Raw genomic sequence first — 17,989 nt, 5'->3', positions numbered from 1 at the left:
CTACTGAGCCACAGTTTGGCTCTTTAAGGATATAAATAAATTTTCTGCTCTTTGTTGAACCAGTTTTAGTTCATGTGTCTTTTTAAGGAATTTTCTCACTCATACTGATTGTTCAATTTATAGGCATAAGTTCATGTATCTGTTATCCTTTAAATGTCTATAGGATTTATAGTGATGTCCCCTCTGTTGTTAAATATATGGGTGCTGTATATCTTCTCTGTTTTGTTCATAAATAAGTAATAATTGGAGTCACTTGAATTTTATTAAATCTTTCAATTTTTAAATTATTTTTTAATTTGTTTTCTCTTATACTGATTTATAAGGTGTGTATGTGTGGTGCTGGGGATCTTGGAGCTGTCCTCTGTCATGCTGGGGACTACTCTTAGTTCTGTGCTCAGAGGTCACTCCTAGTGGTACTCAGGGGACATGGTAGTGGCAGAGACTGACCCTAAGCCGCCTGCATGCCACCATGCACTAGGTGAATTCCTTTTATATGTTCTTTATAAGCTATGTTGCTTTGGTATTTTCTCATTTCTTGGGGTAAAGATTTTTCACTGATTTTATTTATTTATTTATTGTTTTTGGGTCACACCCAAGAATGCAGGGATTACTCCTGGCTCTGCACTCAGGAATTACTCCTGGCAGTTCTGGGGAGACCATATGGGATGCCGGGGATTGAACTCGGGTTAGCCACGTGCAAGGCAAACTCCCTACCCACTGTACTATCGCACCGGCCCCTTTTCACTGATTTTAGATCTTTCTAATATTAAATTTTTATGCTAACAGTATCATAAGTTTTTGCTATGCCGTTTTCTAAATATTTCCTCATTTCTTCTGTGATGTTTAGAAATGTCTTTTTCATTCCCATTATTAGAGATTTTCAAGAAAGATTCTTGCTAATTATTTAATTCCCTGATGGGTAAATAATACATTCTATATGATTTTAATAATTTTAAATTTCTTGAGATGTCCTATGATCTGGGACTTAGTCTGTTCCCTTGCATGTTCTTTTTGTTTGTGTTGGCTCACACCCAGCAGTGCTCAGGGCTTTCTCCGTCTCTGGCTCAGTAATCACTCAAGGAAAGGTCTCTGTGGACCAGATATGGTACCAACAATCAAACCTGGGTGAGCCACATGCAAGGCAAGCGACTTCCCTGATGTCTTTAGTTCCAATGTCCTGTTGAATGTTCTTAAAATACTTTTAAAGCGGGCCAGGGAGCTAGCTCAAAGGCTGGAGCCTGTGTATTGCATGCGGGAAATTCCTGGTTCAGATCTTGGCACTCCATGACCCCAGGTACCAGCTGTGATCAAAAAAGGAAAGCACAACTTTTTTTTTTTTTTTTTTTTTTTTTTTGCTTTTTGGGTCACACCCGGCGATGCTCAGGGGTTACTCCTGGCTCATGCACTCAGGAATTACTCCTGGCGGTGCTCGGGGGACCATATGGGATGCTGGGAATCAAACCTGGGTCGGCCATGTTGGCTGCATGCAAGGCAGACACCCTACCCGCTGTGCTATTGCTCCAGCCCCAAGCACAACATTTTAAGAGTATCTATTCTGTTGTTGAATTTTCTATAAATGCTTTTATATTTTTCTTTTCTTTTTGTTTTTGGGCAACACCCTGCAGTACTCAGGGCTTATTCCTGGTTTTGCACTCAGGGATCACTCCTGGAGGGCTCAAGGGTCCATATGGGAAGCCTAAGATTGAACCTGGGTTGGTCACTGCAAGGCAAGTACCCTGCCTGCTGTACTATCTCTCTGACCCCTATCAGCTGTAGGTCTTTTAAACTCCATCTTTACAATAACTTTGATACTTGTTTTTTATTCTTGTTCTTGTTTTTTCAGTTTTTTTTTTTTAATTTTTTTTAAATTTTGAAACACCGTTCCTACCTACAAGTTCTAGAACATCACACCCTCCACCATTGTCTCAGGGGCCCCTCCTATCCGACTCCCTCCCCTGCCGTGCACACACACACATTGGTTGTTTTAACATTTACTGAAAACATTACTAAAACCTACAGCTGTTGGGAGTGAATGATAGTACAGCGTTAGGGTATTTGTCTTGCACGCAGCTGACCTGGGTTCAATCCCTGGCATACAGTATGGTCCCCAGAGCACTGCCAGGAGTAATTGCTGAATTCAGAGCCAGGAGTAACCCCTGAGCATCACTGAGTGTGACTCAAATGCCAAAAAAAAGCGGGGGAGACCTACAGCTGTCCTGATTATTTTTTCAATTCTTCATTTAATTCTGTCAGTTTTGCTTCAACCAGAATTTAGTACTCTGTGTTGGATATACATGCATGTAGATTTGTCTCCCTAATAAATTGACTCCCTTATCTTAATGAATTTTCTCTCTTTATCTGATATTATTCCATAGTGTTTGTTTTGGGGCTTTTGGATAACACCCAGCAGTGCTGAGGGTCACTCCCATCTCTGTGCTCAGGAAGGTCACTCTCAGCTCTGTGCTCAGGGGTTCATTCCCAGCTCTGCTCAGGGAGGTCACTCTCAGCTTTGTGCTCAGGAAGGTCACTCCCAGCTCTCTGCTCAGGGGGTCATCCCAGCTCTCTGCTCACGGGGTCACCCCCCAGTTCTGTGCTAAGGAGGTCACTCACAGCAGTACTGGGATGCCACATGGTGCCAGGGATGGAACAGGATAAGATCGGCTATTACAAGACAAGTATCTGTATTGTTTCTTTGGCCCAGAATTCTTTTTTTGTTTGTGTTTTCATTTTTTTTTATTAAGACACCTTGACTTACAGAGTTATTTATAGTTCAGTTTTAAGCTTACTTTATTCCAGCAATGGTCCCATCACCAGTGTCCACTTCCCTCCACCAGTGTCCCCAGTTTCCTCCCCAACCCCCAGGCTGCCTCTTTGACAGGCACATTTTTAAGTTCGGTTGTTATGGTTTGGATCTCCTGCTTTCGGTGTTGTTGACTCTGGTTTGGATATAGAGGTATACCCCACCAGTGTACCCGAAGCCTTTCACCTTTGCTTTTCTCCCCTCCTTGCCCCCCACCCCACTGATGCTCTCTTGCTATTTCCTCTCCTTGATTTCTTTCCATCTCTGTCTTTCTCTTTCCTGTATTCTGAGGTTAAGGATGATGGAGTTATTCCCCCCTTTAATACCTTGCAGAGAGAAAGTCCAGTGGGGAGGACACTTGCCTTGCAATACACAACTGTTCGATCCCCAGCACCACAAATGCTCCCCTGAACCAACCAGGAATGATCCCTTAGCACAGAGCCAAGAGTAAGCCTTGGGCATCACTGACTGTGGCCCAATAACAAAAAACAAAAAATACCTTGCAGGATTCCTTGTTTTGAAGTCTCCTTTGTCAGACAGTAGCATAACAATTCTGCTTACAGGAAAAAATTAAAACAAACTTTCCCCTTTGTTGTTACCACAACAAAAGTACATATTTTTACATGTTTGTACATATTTGGGCCGGGCCGGAGTGATAGCATAGCGGGTAGGGCGTTAGCCTTTCACACAGCCGACCCGGGTTTGATTCCTCTGCCCCTCTCAGAGAGCCTGACTGAGAATATTCTGCCCTCACAGCAAAGCATGGCAAGCTACCCGTGATGTATTCAATATGCCAAAACCAGTAACAACAAGTCTCACAATGGAGACATTACTGGTCCCCGCTTGAGCAAATCGATAAACATTGGGAGGACAGTGCTGTACATATTTTATATTTGGTTGTAGGTGCTTGCTGTAGATACATATTGGCTGCATTGTGCACAGACATTAGTTGTGCTTGCCAACAGTCACACACTGTAGTTGTGGCACTCTTATACACATGGTTGTTGTAGACTGGAGATCAAAACCTCCCAAGCCTCAGTCAGGTATTCAGATACAACTGAAATTACCCAGCTGAGTTGTTTAAATTTTCACACACTTTTTAGAACATTTTCTTTTGTTTGTTTGTTTTGTTTGTTTCAGGGCCATACCTGGCATTTCCTGACTCTGTGCTCAGGGTTCACTCCTGGCATTGCTCAGGGGACCATATGAGATGCCTGGGATTGATCATGGGTTGGCTTCATGCAAGGCAAAAGCCTTACCTGCTTGCTGTACTCTCTCTGGGTCTATCTTTTCTTTTTCTTCTTTTGGTGGAGGTGAGAGTTGTTGGGCTATACCCAGAGGTAAATTGGTAAATTGAATACACCTTACAAGGGCACGTCAGAGTTTACTCCTAGCTCTGTGCTCATGGATTACTCCTCGCAAGCTCAAGGGATTATATGAAGTGCTGGGCATTGAACCTGGGTCAACCACATGCAAGGCTAGTGCCCTAACCCACTGTACTATTGCTACAGCTCCCTAGAACTCTTTCTTGTATTAACTACTCACATGTATTGTCCAATTTTACTTCATTCTCTGTTTTTCTTCCTCTCTTTTCAGTTATTGGAGGGGAGACTCGTGAGTGGATATTGAAAAATGTGTGTATAATGTATATATATATATATATATATATATAATGAGCATTTTAATAGTCTCACAAACTAGAAGGTCCCTTTTCCCTGGCAGCAGATGTTGCTCAGTAATCAAATGTGTGGACTGCATGTAGTCTACACACTTGATCCCCAGTACAGGGGATCCCTTTCCCCCCCTTTTTTTTCTTCTGATTTTGGGTCTAGACCCCAGCCTTGCATTGAAGCCGGGCAAAGACACTGAACAAAGGCTCAGCCCTTGTATCTTTCAAAATCACAAAAACCATTGAAAAGTGAAGCTCTGGTTCCAAGAGTTCAACATGCACACATACACATGTACATGCATGAATGTGTACATGCTCAGAACTCTGACCATCTCTGGGTGTGGGAGAGAAAAAGAGGGAGGGAAGAATAAAGAAAGATAAATGAAGGAAGTGTGGAAAGGAGGGAGGAAAAGCAAAGCAAAGTGGAACTGGAGCTATAGTACTGCAGGTAGGGCACTTGCCCTGCAGGCTGCCAACCCAGACCCTGGCACCCCATGTGGTCCCCTAAGTTCTGTCTGAAGCGATCCCTGGATGCAGAATCAAGAATAAGCCCTGAGCACAGCCAGTGTAGCCCCAGAACAACAAAAACAAAAGCTGCAAGCTGAAATTCTTGGCTAGGTTATCTTTTTGTCCTTCTGTCTGCCTGTTCCTGTGCCTCCTATATGCAATACCCGTCAGAACTTGGACCATGCTTGATCCTACGTAACAGAAAGTCAAGCAGACAGTATCTGAAGGAAGTCAGCAGTTTTACTGGATATCAGTTAGCCTCGGAGCTCATAAATATGTTTCTTCTCCTTGACTTCAGTATGTAAATCTGTGGATAACTGTATGCAGACAACTACTAAAAATAACTTAGCAGGAATTTGAACTTAATTGTTCAAAGATCAGCATATGTATCTGCTTAGATTGCTTTGGACAGTTAATGAGTACATTGCAAAGTAGAGCTGAATTTGTGTGGTGTAAACTCATTGCTAAATTGAATACACCTTACAAGGGCACTTCAGACTGGCTCAAACCTGATTTCTGAGAAATTAAAACTATGGGTTGTACGTTTTAGGAGCAAAGTGACATCCTTTGTGACAAAGTGACAAAACTCCCCACCTTTCAACCTCGGTCCGTCTTTTGTGTGGGCTCTTTCTTTCAGCATCATTGCTGAGCCTGGAACAATTTGCTCCTGAGATGATGGGCCCTAATGGAGCCTGAGCTGTCAGGGCTGCAGTCACAGACCTATCAGCTAATGGCCTCCCTACTGATGCTGTCTCGGAGCCTGACCACACTAGAGTCTCTTGCTTAGGGTTTTTCACACAGAGCCCAGGAGGGACTGACAGGCATTCTTTGCATAAAGGAGGCCTAGGTTCAATCCCTGTTACCACATAGTCCCTGACCACTATAGGATATGCTCCCCACTCCCCACCCTCAAAATTAGCTGAAGTCATCATGTAAAATAGGAGAGTGTATTTTCTTAGTCTCACTACTCCTCCTTCTTCTTTTTATTTCTTTTTTTTTTTTTTGTCCACACTCAGTGGTGCTCAGGGTTACTCTTAGCTGTGTACCCAGAGGTCACTCCTGATGGCATGGGGGTCCAAAGGTAGTACCAAGGATAGAACCAGGGTCAGCCACCCCACCTTCAAAGTAAATGCCTTAACCCCTATACTGTCCCTCCAACCCATTCTTATTTGTTTTGGGACCAGACACAGTAGTTTTCAGGGTTTCCTCCTGGCTCTTTGATTTCTGGAAGTTCTCAAAGGACTGGGACCAGAGCTGACTAGAGTTGACCACCTGATAGACAAGCACTTATCTCTCCTAGCCAGTTTCCTGGCTTTGTTTGTTAATTTTTTGTTTTGGAGGTCACACCTGGCAATGCTCAGGGTTAAATCCTGGATCTGGGTTCTGGGATCACTCCTGATGGAGTTCAGACAACCATATATAGTGCCCGAGGATAAGTAAGGCAAGTGTCCTATCTACTGTTCTATTGCTCCAGCCCAAGTTTCCCTGTTCCCTTTACTGCTCAGTTAATACGAGTGACTCCAAACTACTCTTAGTGCTACTGGTTTGACCCTGTATTAGCTTATAGTGTGAATATACCCTTTTGTGATGTACTATCTTGATTCCTTACTTTTCAGATTAAAGATAGGGCTGATGTCGTTCCTAGAAGCCTACTGGAGTTCCTGAGAATAGTACAAGTTATTCCTAAAGTGGTCTAGCTTTTTTTCCTTGTCTTTTTGGGTCACACCTGGCTGTGCTCAGGGGTTACTCCTGGCTCTGCACTCAGGAATTATTCCTGGCAATGCTAGGGAGATCATATGGGATGCTGGGGATCAAACCCAGGTCAACCACGTACTAGGCAAATGCCCTACTACAGTGTCCCTATCGCTCCAGTCCCAAGGGTCTAACTTTAATATTGCAATATGACCTTGATTAGATTCCTTTCCTTTTTGGTTGGTCCTGAGTGTTGCTAAATTTGTCCCTAGGCATGTTGAATACTTACGGTTTCTTTGGACTCTGTTAAGGCATTGAGAAAAATCTGTAAGGTATGTCTCTTCTTTCAGATGCTAAAAATCTACCTATGACACATTTTCAGTGAGGAAATTAGTACTAGAAGCATGTTTGCCCAAGAGAGAGTCTGCCATTCTTCCTTTCAATACTTGCTAATGCACAAACCCTAAAGCAATGTGTTCTTTCCTATAAAGTAGTACCTTGTTGTGTGGAAGGAGGAATTTGTTAATGCCAGGGTGTAGAATTTTAGCAGGTTTTTCATAGAGTGATAGTAAAATGAAAGAGAATAATAACTATCGCTGTTAGGTACTTTCTGTGGCTCAAATACAATTAACACTTTATAATTAGTATTCCTGTAGTTCTTTTAGAGGGATAGGGTCACACCCACAGTTCCTCAGGGACTACTTTCAGCTCTGTGCTGGGGTGAAGGGATACTGCAGGCAGTGCTCAGGGAACTGCGCATTGCTGTGGATTGAGCTGGAGTTGGATGCATACAATATTGCCTTCTTCAATTCCTCACAAGTCCCATATGATTTTTTTGGGGGGGTGGTTTTCAGGGGCTACTCGTGGCTCATAGGTTCTTCCTGGAGGTACTCAGGGGATCATGCAATGCAGGGATCAAACCCAGGCCTCCTGTATGCTTGCCTCCTGGCTCCACACATGATGAACATCATTTTTATCCCTTTCCACTGATAGGGAAACTGAAGCACCCCTGCTCGTCAATGTGAAGCTAGGCTATGCGTCCTAGCAGACTGACTCTACAGCCAGACCCTTAACTCAAAACGATACTGTTTTGAACAGCACTGTTGTTTCATGCTCCTTCTCAGTGCCCGGGCCCCACCAAGATATTTGCTTGGACAGCACAGTGAAGTTCTTTATTATTTACTTTCTGGTTTTCCCTTCAAACTCTCTGACATCTGACCATACTGAATTAGAAGAATGCCATTGAAAGGTGATGCTGTAAGGTCACAGTCATTTCTGGAAGAGAAGACGGTTGTTCTTCCCAAGGAGATGCATAAACAGCTCTCTGGAAATTCTGGTTAAGGGAAAGCAGAGAAACAGTGGAAGGCTAGAGAATCTGATTTCTCTCTTCATTCATTCTCTTGCCACAATACACAGAGCACATTGTCATCCCCTAATAACAAGTACAGAGAATAGTGCCCTGAGTAGGTCATTGTTTCTGTGGTTGGTTAATTGGTTAGTTCTGGGGCCTCCTGGCAGTATTTGGGGGACTGTGCATTGCTGAGGTCGAACCTGGGCCCCACGTTAAGTAGAATGCCCTCAGACCTTCCAAGCTCTCTCGAACTTAGGTGGTCTTCTCTCTCCCTCTCTCTCCCCCTCTCTCTCCCCCTCTCTCCCTCTCTCTCTCTCTCTCTCTCTCTCCTCTCTCCTCTTTCTCCTCTCTCTCTCTATTTCATTGAGGTGAGCAAGTTTCCTGGTTAGCAGGAGGAAAAAGGTGTCAGCCTTCTTGTCCATTTGACCTGGACAGTACAGATTTGCATAATGTGGATATTGGTTCATTGAACCTATAGATGCTGAGCCCATAGATATGGAAGAAATGGTGTGGGGGGGCAAGTTTTTGTAAGTGATACGGGAATTTTCAGGTGCAGGGTATGTTGTGCAGGGTGGGTGCAGTTGACTCTCCTTATGCCAGCATTGTGTAAGGACCACCTGTATTTGACCTGCTATATTGTCCCTCCATTGACTTAGGAGGGTGTTCTTAGTCTGCCTGTGGTTACTTGCACTCTCTCCACTCTAGCAGTCCATATGTCAGGCACAATTTTGCAGGTCTACTCCATGCTTAGCAATATTTCTTTTAGGTATTGAACATTAACGTCACAAATACTTTTAAAGGACCTGCATAGAAAGCAAAGCTATGGCTCAATCCTTGGTTCACTTGGCACCAAAATAGGTTTTTTCCAAAGTCCTGAACCTTAGTGAGAGTTGAATTTTATTTACCATGGGTCACACTCTTTCATTATATTTCTACCATCAACCTGTAGAATAAGCAATAATCCAGTTTGTTCCATCTAACTAATGGAGAGAGAAACAAAGACCTTGTCCAGGTTCAGACCCAGTAATGCTTGTGGTTTTGCAGCTTGCTCTCAGGCCAGCCTTCCTTGATTTGTGAAAGAAATGGAGCCGAAAATTCATGTACTCTCTCAGTAGTTACTAAACATTGGAAATGGAGTTCAGTGGGAAAGATGAATGGGGATAATCATGAAAATTATCTAAAGAGCCTTTATCTTCTTTCCTTCTTTTAACTGCTGTTATCTGTTTCAAACCATCCAGAGATTAATTTCTCTCTTGACTGGGAGTTGGGCGGGGTGAAAGCAGAATGGCATGGAAATGGGAACAGGGTGGTTACATCTCTTTGGGAGAACGGGATATTGGCCATATGGTACAAGCATTCATTGTGAAAGGAATCCCTAAATCCCTACCCCAAGCCTGGATACCAACTGATAGTCATGTCAAAGAAGCTCAACTACTAAAGACCATTGAATTGCAATCTTCAAAAGAATAATAAGCAATTAATAGCAACCAAACCAGGGCTATAGCTCAATAAAAGCTTGTGTGCTATAAATTTGATCCCAGGATTTGGCTCCTGGCACCAAGCAAAATAAAATAGCAACCGAAACCATACTTTGTTGAGACTGAATTTGGAGTATTCTGTTTTGTTTTGTTGGTAAGTTTACACCAGTTGTCAACAGGGCTGAGAAGGGGCTTCCAGTCAGTGGTGGAAATGGACAGCCCTTGAGCCCAGCCATCAAGTCAGGCCTTTAGTTATTTTCCCAGTTCTCCACAGATCTTGCTTCCTACATTCAGGAGTGAGTCTGAATTCCTTCTGTGCTTATTCTCTTGAAAGATCAAGTTTAGCTTACAAATGCAGTAACACAGAGCCAGAGAGAGTACAGCAGGTATGACAATCGCACACAAACAGAAGTGGGCAGAGAGCCATAGTGCAGTCGGCAGGGTGCTTGCCTTGTGTGCAGCCAACCTGGATTTGATCCCTGCCACCCCAAATGGTGCCCCAAACACTGCCAGGAGTGGTCCCTGAGCACAGAGCCAGGAATAAGCCGTGCGCATTGCAGGGGTGGCCTCTAACCCAAAACAACTCAGTAACATGCCCCAGGTTAAACCAGCCTGCCAGCCAAAGTACACCACAAGATCGGAAGTCAGAAATTTCTGCTAATTCTAGTTGTTCTGGTTTTGTTTTCTTTGCTGTTTGGACCACACTGACTATGTTCAGGGCTTACTCCAACTTTACTGGGAAAGAAAGATCCATATTCTTCTTCTTTTTGTTTGGCTTAGGGACTGATGCCTGCCTGTGTTGGGGGTTGGGGTGTAGGGGACTCTCCTGTATGTGCTTTCAGGGGACTTTAGGGTGCCGGGAATTGAACCCAGCTTTCTGCATTGTCTCCAGCCCTTTTTATCCTCTCTTGCCTCAAGACTGTTCTGAGTTAGGGCCAGAGTGATAATACAGGGGGTAAGGTACTTGCCCTGTACGGAACCTATATGGAACCCCATATCATTCCCCAAGCCCCACCAGGAGTGATCCCTGAGTGCAGAGCCAGCAGTAAGCCCTGAGTACTGCTGGGTGTGGCCCAAAAACAAACCACAAAAGACGGCTCTGAGATCTTAGTAAGAAGAGAAAGCCCAGATGGAGGATCAAGGTGGCCTCACCCGAGACTCTCAGGAGGGAGCGGCCCTGGGCAGGCTGTGCCTTCTTAGATTTTGCGTGCTATTTGCTTTTTGGTACTGACACCCCTCAGAGAAGTCTAGCCCAGGTGGCTGCATCACAGGCATTGATGCAGCTACTCGGAGTACAGGGTTCACTTGGGAAAGTGTGTTGAGGAATTCTGTCTCTCCCCACCCTTCCCCCTCTCTCTCTCCCTCCTTCCCTCCCTCCCTCTCTCTCTCTCTCTCTCTCTCCTCCCCCCGCCCCCCCAGCCTCTCACTGCCTTCGGTTTCCCAGTCACGAACACAGTTGCACAGTTGCTCTGTGGTTCATTGCTGTTGCTGGGTACCAGTCCTTCTGCCAGCACAGCTGACATGAAATCAGAAGAAAACTGACCTTAGCAGGTAGGAGGGCGGGGACCTGAGCCAGGCCTTTGTACTACTTGTCCCTTTCCTCCAAACTCAGGACACAGCCTTCCCTGTGTTCTCCACTTCCCTATGTTCTCTCACTTTCTCCTCAACAGTTCTTAGCAGGCAGAAGTATTTTTTCAATCTGGTCCAGTCTGCCCTGGCACAGAGAGAATCGGTAAGGGACACGTCCCCAGGGCACCTCTGTGCCCCTCAGGAGTCCTTCCTCAGCTTCTGATGGGATCTTCCGGCCTTGTTGCCCTCACCTTCTGCATAGCAAAGCCTCCCCAGCTCTCTGTCACATCTCACTAGCAGCCTGCTGCCTGGGAGCGCTCCAGTATCTGTGGCCTCCCACCCAGGCCCCTGCAAGCCACAGAGTAGCTGTCACCCAGTTGCTCTCCTGTCCTCTCCTTTTGGCCCAGCTCACTTCTAACTTGGTGTGCCCAGTTTTGATTCCGGGTCTTGTTCGCTGATGTCACACATCAGGGGCTGGCTTTGGTAGCCCTTCCTCCTGGCACTACAAAGATTCAAAGTCCTTGAGGCAGCAACAGTCTAGACCCACCCTGAAAGAGAATCAGAAGCACGGCTGGGGAGGACCCCCGTCACCAGAGCACAAGAGGTGTCTAGAAAGTATTCCCTGTGTTCCTCGTCTGGGATGCCCAAGAATTCAGTCCAGAAAACAGAGGAGAACTGAGCTGGCATTGAGGAAAACAAGTGGCAGATGGTACTAGGAACATCCCGGGACTGAAGAAATGTGGTTCTCAGAAAGAGAAAAGGAGGGAGACGTAATTCAGACTTACTCAGCAACCAGGTCGCCCTGGTCAGAGAGGGCTACAGAGACGGCTGAGCACATTCTGGCACAGGGGCACTAGGGAGCCATGTTGCCTCTTCGCTCCTTACCACGCTAGACAGGATGGAAAGGCCTTGAACAGGACAGGATGGAAAATGGTTCTCAGAAAAAAAAAAAGTGGGAGGGTTGGAGTGATAGCACAGCAGGTAGTGCGTTTGCCTTGCACACGGCCAACCCAGGTTCGATTCCCAGCATCCCATATGGTCCCCCAAACACCGCCAGGAGTAATTCCCGAGTGCAGAGCCAGGAGTAATCCCGGAGCATTGCTGGGTGAGACCAAAAAGGAAAAAAAAAGTGGTTTTCAGGCTGGAGGCTCTGATAGAGTATATTCTGTGTATGTGTGTGCTCTGGGTTCAAGCCCTGGCTTTGCAAGTAACTTTAAAAACAATGGGGGCTAGAACGGTAGTACAGCAGGTAAGGCAAAATTTGCCTTGCACAAGGCCGAACTGTGTTCAATCCCTGACATCCCATATGGCCCCCCAAGCACTGCCAGGAGTAATTCCTGAGTGCAGAATTAGGAATAACCCCTGAGCATTGCCAGGTGTGGCCCAGAAACAAAACGAAACAACAGCCAAAAAAACCCTACCAAAAATAATAATAATAATAATAATAAGCATTGCCAGGTGTGGCCCAGAAACAAAACAACAGCTAAAAAGACCCTACCAAAAATAATAATAATGATAATAATGATAAAATGGTCCCAGGCCAGGGATGTGGCTCAGTAATGAAGTTTTGTGTATTTGAGACCTGAGTTCAATCAGTGCACTGCAGAATGAAAGAGGAAGGAAGCAGGAAGAGAAGGAAACCTGAGGAATTGCTCCCTGTGGCCAGACTTTTCCAGAACCAATTTCCTTGAGGCGGATCGCCCCAGACTGAATCCCACCCAGTCACAGGGGGCAGTCATAGGGGCAGGGAGCAGGGCCAGGCCCTCGGGTTTCATTAACGTGAGTCTTGTCTGGCTCTGCCCCCAGGTGCTGGAGGTGGTGCGCACCAACTATGACACCCTCACCCTGAAGCTGCAGGACGGCCTGGATCAGTACGAGCGCTACTCGGAGCAGCACAAGGAAGCTGCCTTCTTCAAAGAGCTGGTGAGGCTGCCCGCGTCTCTCGGTACTGCAGCGGCAATATGCTGAAGGCGGCTGGGACGACTTAGGGCATCTGCTGGCACCAGTTCTGGGCCTGAGAGAGAGAGAAAAGCTACTGCCAAGGGCACCTGTGCCACCAGGTGGGGGCGGGGGTGAGAGCCTGAGGTGGCACTGGCATTGCTCACTTGGAGGCCACAGGCACTGTGCATGGCCCTGCTCCAGCTAGGCCTGGGCTTGGACCTGGCTCATCACTCAGTTCCCAGTCCTCAGAGGAACCAGTGGGGGCTTGGGGGCAGTACAGCAGGCAGCGCTCTTGCCTGCCTTGAACACGGCCGACCGACACCAGATTCTGCTCAGACCCCATTGCTCGTCAGCATCTCCGCAGAACTCCATTTGCCCAGGTTTTGGGGGTTTTGTTTGATTTTGGTTTGCGACCTCATGTAGCACCTGGGGTTCAAACCAGGATCAGCTGAAGCAAAGCAAATGTCTTAACCCCAGCACTGTCTTTCCGGGCCCCCTGCCCCTGTTTTTTTTCTGTGGGTCTTTGGGTCACAACCAGCTGTGCTTAGGGCTTACTCCTGGTTGTCTGCTCAGGGAACACTCTTGGTGGAGATTAGGCACCATGTATTTTTCTGGGGGTCGAACCTGCCCTGCCACCTGCAAGACAAGTGCCCTATCTTTTCTTTCTGGACCCTCTCCTTGGTTTTTAGTTCTTTTGTGGGTTTTTTATTTCCTTGAGGGCGGGAGATGCCCACACCCATAGAGGATGCTTCCTGCAGTACTGGGAGGCCATGATGGAGCGTCCAAACCCAGAACTCTGAGCCCTCTCCCGGGGCCCTTAACTCCCTGCTGATGGGCCTTTCCTGCCTGTGCTCAGCATTGCTCTCGGGAACGTTCAGGCTGCCTGTAATCCTGCCAGTCCAGCTGCCCGGTTGTACAGAACATTCTGGCTGAGGGCTGAAACCAGGACACACAGGTCCCTGTCCCCACTTTGCATGTCCTCAGCCCCTCCGCACAGCTGCGGCGAGTCTGTTGGGCACAAGGAAGCCATTAGTGTAAGGAGACAGCAGGGTAGCTAGTTCTGGGGCCTGAGATGTCACAGAGGAGGAGGGTATTGAGAGATTTGAGGAGCTCCTGAGAGAGGCCACTCCCTCCCGCAGTCTGCATGAATCCAAAACCATGACGCGGAAAAAGAGGGTCTCCTCTGATTTGGGGCTGAGGAGCTGCCTGCTGTGGGCCGAGCTGCCCTTCCTCTGCTTCCTGCCTGAAGGCATCATCACACTCCCCACAGCAAAGTGGAAATCCAAGGCAGGCTCCCTGGGCTGGGGGCCAGGGCACATCCATCCTCTTCCTTCCTCCCACTTTGGTCTTTCACACCGCACTTATGCCTGGTTCCCATGGACAAAACTCCTTCCAGAGACTCTGCTCAGTGTAGAGAGTTTGGCCTTTGGCCTCATTCTCCAGTTGTTCTTTCCTGATGATCCAGGCAATGCTTTCTGGAAGTTCTAGGTCTGTGGGCAGAAAGTAGGTAAGGGGACACATGGGAACACACATGGAGACTGCATTCTCCCCTCTGAAGTGAAGAGAGATTTTTTGCCATGGGAAGAGTGTGAGATTAGGGTTAAGCAGCTGGGTCCTGCACGCTGGTCTCCTAACAGACTACACCCAGGGCGGACAGGTATTTCTGAGCCTCTGAACACGCACCTTCTCCTAGGTGCTACAAGGAGAGAGGAACGTGACGGCGTCCAGAGCCTGAGCCATCCGCCCTCAGTTCCTCTCCTCCCATCAGAGCACGAAGCAGAGCAGTCCCCTTTCTGCACACAGCCAGGGCCTGACCTTAGCCTTACTTCCTTTCTGGGCTTTGCCCTCTGCCCTGTTTCAGGCTCTCTCCACGCAGCTTCTCTCGGTTCCCCTCCTCTTCTTTTCTTCCCACTCTCATGGACTTTTGGCTCTAAGACCTCCCTGGGTACTGCCTTTAGGGTGACTTTCTCTTTTTTGGGGGAGTCACACCCGGCTATGCACAGGGGTCACTCCTGGCTCTGCACTCAGGAAGTACTCCTGGTGACGCTCGGGGGACCCTGTGGGATGCTGGGAATCGAACCTGGGTCGGCCACGTGCAAGGCAAACTGCTTACCCGCTGTACTATTGCTCCAGCCCCGGGTGACTTTCTTAAGAGAGAAGTTAGAGTTCTTGTGTCTTGACCTTGTGCCACTTTTCTAACTGACCCTCCTGGTTTTCTCTCTTGCCTGTGCCCACCCACCTTCCTCGGCTCTTTCCCAGGTCCGATCCATTAGCACCAACGTCCGGAGGAACTTGGCCTTCCACACGCTCAGCCAGGAAGTCCTGCTCAAGGAGTTCTCCACTATCTCCTGAGACCACACTGCACTGACCGGACACTGACTGTCCTTACCCACCAGGGGGCTGTCCCCAAGGCTGGAGAAAACAGACACTGAGTCTGTCAGGATGGCATCAGAGATTGTACAGCAGGGACCAGGAGGGGCTGACCAGGACTGTCCTAACGTGGGGAGGGCTGGGGGGGGCATAGGGAGAAGCTGTCAAGAATGTAGGAGCAGGGGCTGGAACCATAGCACAGTGGGTAGGGCATTTGCCTTGAACGCGGCTGACCTGAGTTTGATCCCCAGCATCCCATAGGGTCCCCTGAGCACCGCCAGGAGTAATTCCTGAGTGCAGAGCCAGGAGTAACCTCTGAGCATTGCCGGGTGTGACCCAAAAAGCCAAAAAAAAAAAAAAAAGAATGTGGGGGCTTCTAGAATGTCTGCCTTGGCACTCCCACACATTTCCAGTTGAAGTAACAAGTTGTAGCTACTGATTAATTTTTAGAAGCTGTTGGGACAGACCTTAGGGTGAAGCCAAGACCCTGAAGGTTGATGACTTGTTTTCCCAAAGCTTCTGAAAACTCTCTTCGATGCAGCTTCCTCTGGGTCGGAATTGCGCTGAGCTGTCCCTCGAGGCCCCCTGTCCTGCCTTCAGGAGGACCCTGAGCTCAGGTGTCGGGCGTGGTGGGAGAGGGCACCTCTTTTCCTCTTTTCTAAACCCTGTGCTGACTTCTGGAAGGCAGGAGGTTAGAACCCACGGGGTGTGCTGCTGTCTGCCACCACTTTTTGGACTCAATCCTCGGCCCCAGGAGCTTGCCACGGACCCCCTCAGCACTCCAGAGTCACCTCCATAGCTTCTACTCAAGTCTGTTCTAAACTGTCTTTAAGGATGCGTGTGAAATAAACATTGACGGGTTTTCTGGATCTCTCAGGTGCCTGCTTCGCTGGTTCCCTTTCCAGCAGCGTCCCCACCTCGAGCCGCCCCCTCCTCTGGAAGCCTCTCCTGCCGCTGTCGAGTTCTCCTCCACGTGTGCCACCCCCTCACCCGGCTGTTGTTTACATCCAGCCTGCCGAGAGTTTCCTCTGGGGAGGAGCGTGTTCCTGCTGTGGCCTGGCACTGGAGGGAGAGGACTGCCCGGGAGGGGCATCTCCATCTGAGATCCCCGAGCGGCCCTCCTGTCCACCTCTCCTGAGGAAGGGGAGCTGGCCTGTGGGTCCTCCTTGGGCCTGCTGTGGTCCTTCTCACCCCACACCTGCTCTGAGATCCTCTTTTGAAAGCACTTTCAAAAGTCCTTGAGGGCAGCCCAGGGCAGACCTGGGAGTCGATACGGGACTCCAGCGGAGAGCTGTAGCCTCTGGTCTACTGGGGGGTGCTTGCTCTCCCTGGCCCGGAGTTCCGGCTCCAGCGACTCACCAGCACGCTGCCACCAACAGAGGCAGATGGGGCTGGGTCATCTCCGATCACCAGAAACTGCTGGGCCTGGGCAAGCAGTGTTTCCACCGAAACTGGTGATCAGCAACCCGAGGGCGGCTGGCAAGTTGAAGTTATTAAAAATTGATTTTCACGGGACAGCCTTTGAAGTGTCTTGTTTCCCTTTCCTTCATAATCTCTGTTCCCCAGAACTCATTTCCCAAGCATCATTTACGATCACATCCAGAGAGTGGGCCCATCTGGACGGGAGACCCTGGCCTGACGCCCAGCCGGGGAGGCCAGCTCAGTTCAGAGAGTTGTAGCCTCGCTTGCACGCTGGGTGAGAGAAGCGAGAAGGGAGTTCTTTTGTCCCTTCTGTGTCAAACTCTGTTCTGATGGTTTAGTTGATGAACTAGACCATTTTGTTTCATTTGTGTTTTGAAGTCAAACCCCGCTGTGCTCAGGGCATATTCCTGGCTCTGTGCTCAGGGATCACTCCTGGCAGGGCTCAAACATTTTTTAGTGCCAGGGATGGAACCCAGGTCAACCACGTGCAAGGCAAGGCCTGCTGCCCTCTTCAGCCCCAGGCCAGACTATCCGGGCTGCTTCCTGCCTTCCTGTTCCTGAGGAGGTTTGCTCCGAACAAGGGCAGATGTCAGGCGCATCCCGCCCCCACCAATAAAGCCCATCTGCTGGCCACCCATGGCCACTAAGCAGGAATCCCATCCTCTCATAGAAATCAACCCCAAAAGGAAGTGCCCACACACTGTCCCTGCCCTGGTGTCTGTGGCAGGTGTGCAGGCCCGGAGAGCCAGGAGCCGGGTGGTTGGCAGCCACCAAGCCTGTTCTCTGCTGTCCTCTCCCCACCCTGCCACCTGCCAACTGAATGGCACAGTTGAAAATTAAACCCAATAAACATGCCGGAGTCTCTTTAGCTGAAGCTGCCAGTCTCAGTAGGTCACTCCAAAGGAGCCATTGGGCGGGCAGGACCTATCACCCGGGCCATTACCACCACACCTAGCAGCCACTGACTCCCCTCCCCCAATTCCTGGGGGGCAGCGGAATGGGGGGCTCACTTCCCGGCTAGCCCGTGACAGACAAGCTTGCATTCAGCATCAGTGTCCCAGGAGCCTGAGATGGCTCAAGCTAGGTCAGACCCTGGAAGTGGAAAAGGAGCCCGAAGGGAGGCGTCCATTAGCCAAGAGGTCACCTCCTCACTGAGTCTTCACGGGACTCCCCCAAACTCGGAAAACGGC

At 48.4% G+C, this 17,989-nt stretch overlaps 1 protein-coding gene across 2 annotated transcripts in view; it reads left to right on the top strand.

Moving 5' to 3' along the window:
* The window catches only part of ARMH3 (armadillo like helical domain containing 3), a 207,140-nt gene extending 190,263 nt beyond the window's left edge, over positions 1–16,877 (top strand). Inside the window, exons 24-25 of one of the 2 annotated variants that reach the window (XR_008793369.1) lie at positions 12,873–12,989; positions 15,267–16,877. Coding sequence is in view for 1 of the 2 variants with exons in the window: in XM_056120515.1 (XP_055976490.1) it covers positions 12,873–12,989; positions 15,267–15,359 (210 nt within the window). In the remaining variant the exon portion in view is untranslated. The remainder of the gene's footprint in view (positions 1–12,872; positions 12,990–15,266) is intronic. The other variant, XM_056120515.1, reaches the window with a different exon arrangement.
* Positions 16,878–17,989: the final 1,112 nt, after the last annotated feature.

This window comes from Sorex fumeus, unplaced genomic scaffold (assembly GCF_029834395.1).
Source record: "Sorex fumeus unplaced genomic scaffold, SorFum_2.1 ptg000043l, whole genome shotgun sequence".
Classification (NCBI taxonomy): domain Eukaryota; kingdom Metazoa; phylum Chordata; class Mammalia; order Eulipotyphla; family Soricidae; genus Sorex; species Sorex fumeus.
This window is presented reverse-complemented; position numbering and strand designations above follow the sequence as displayed.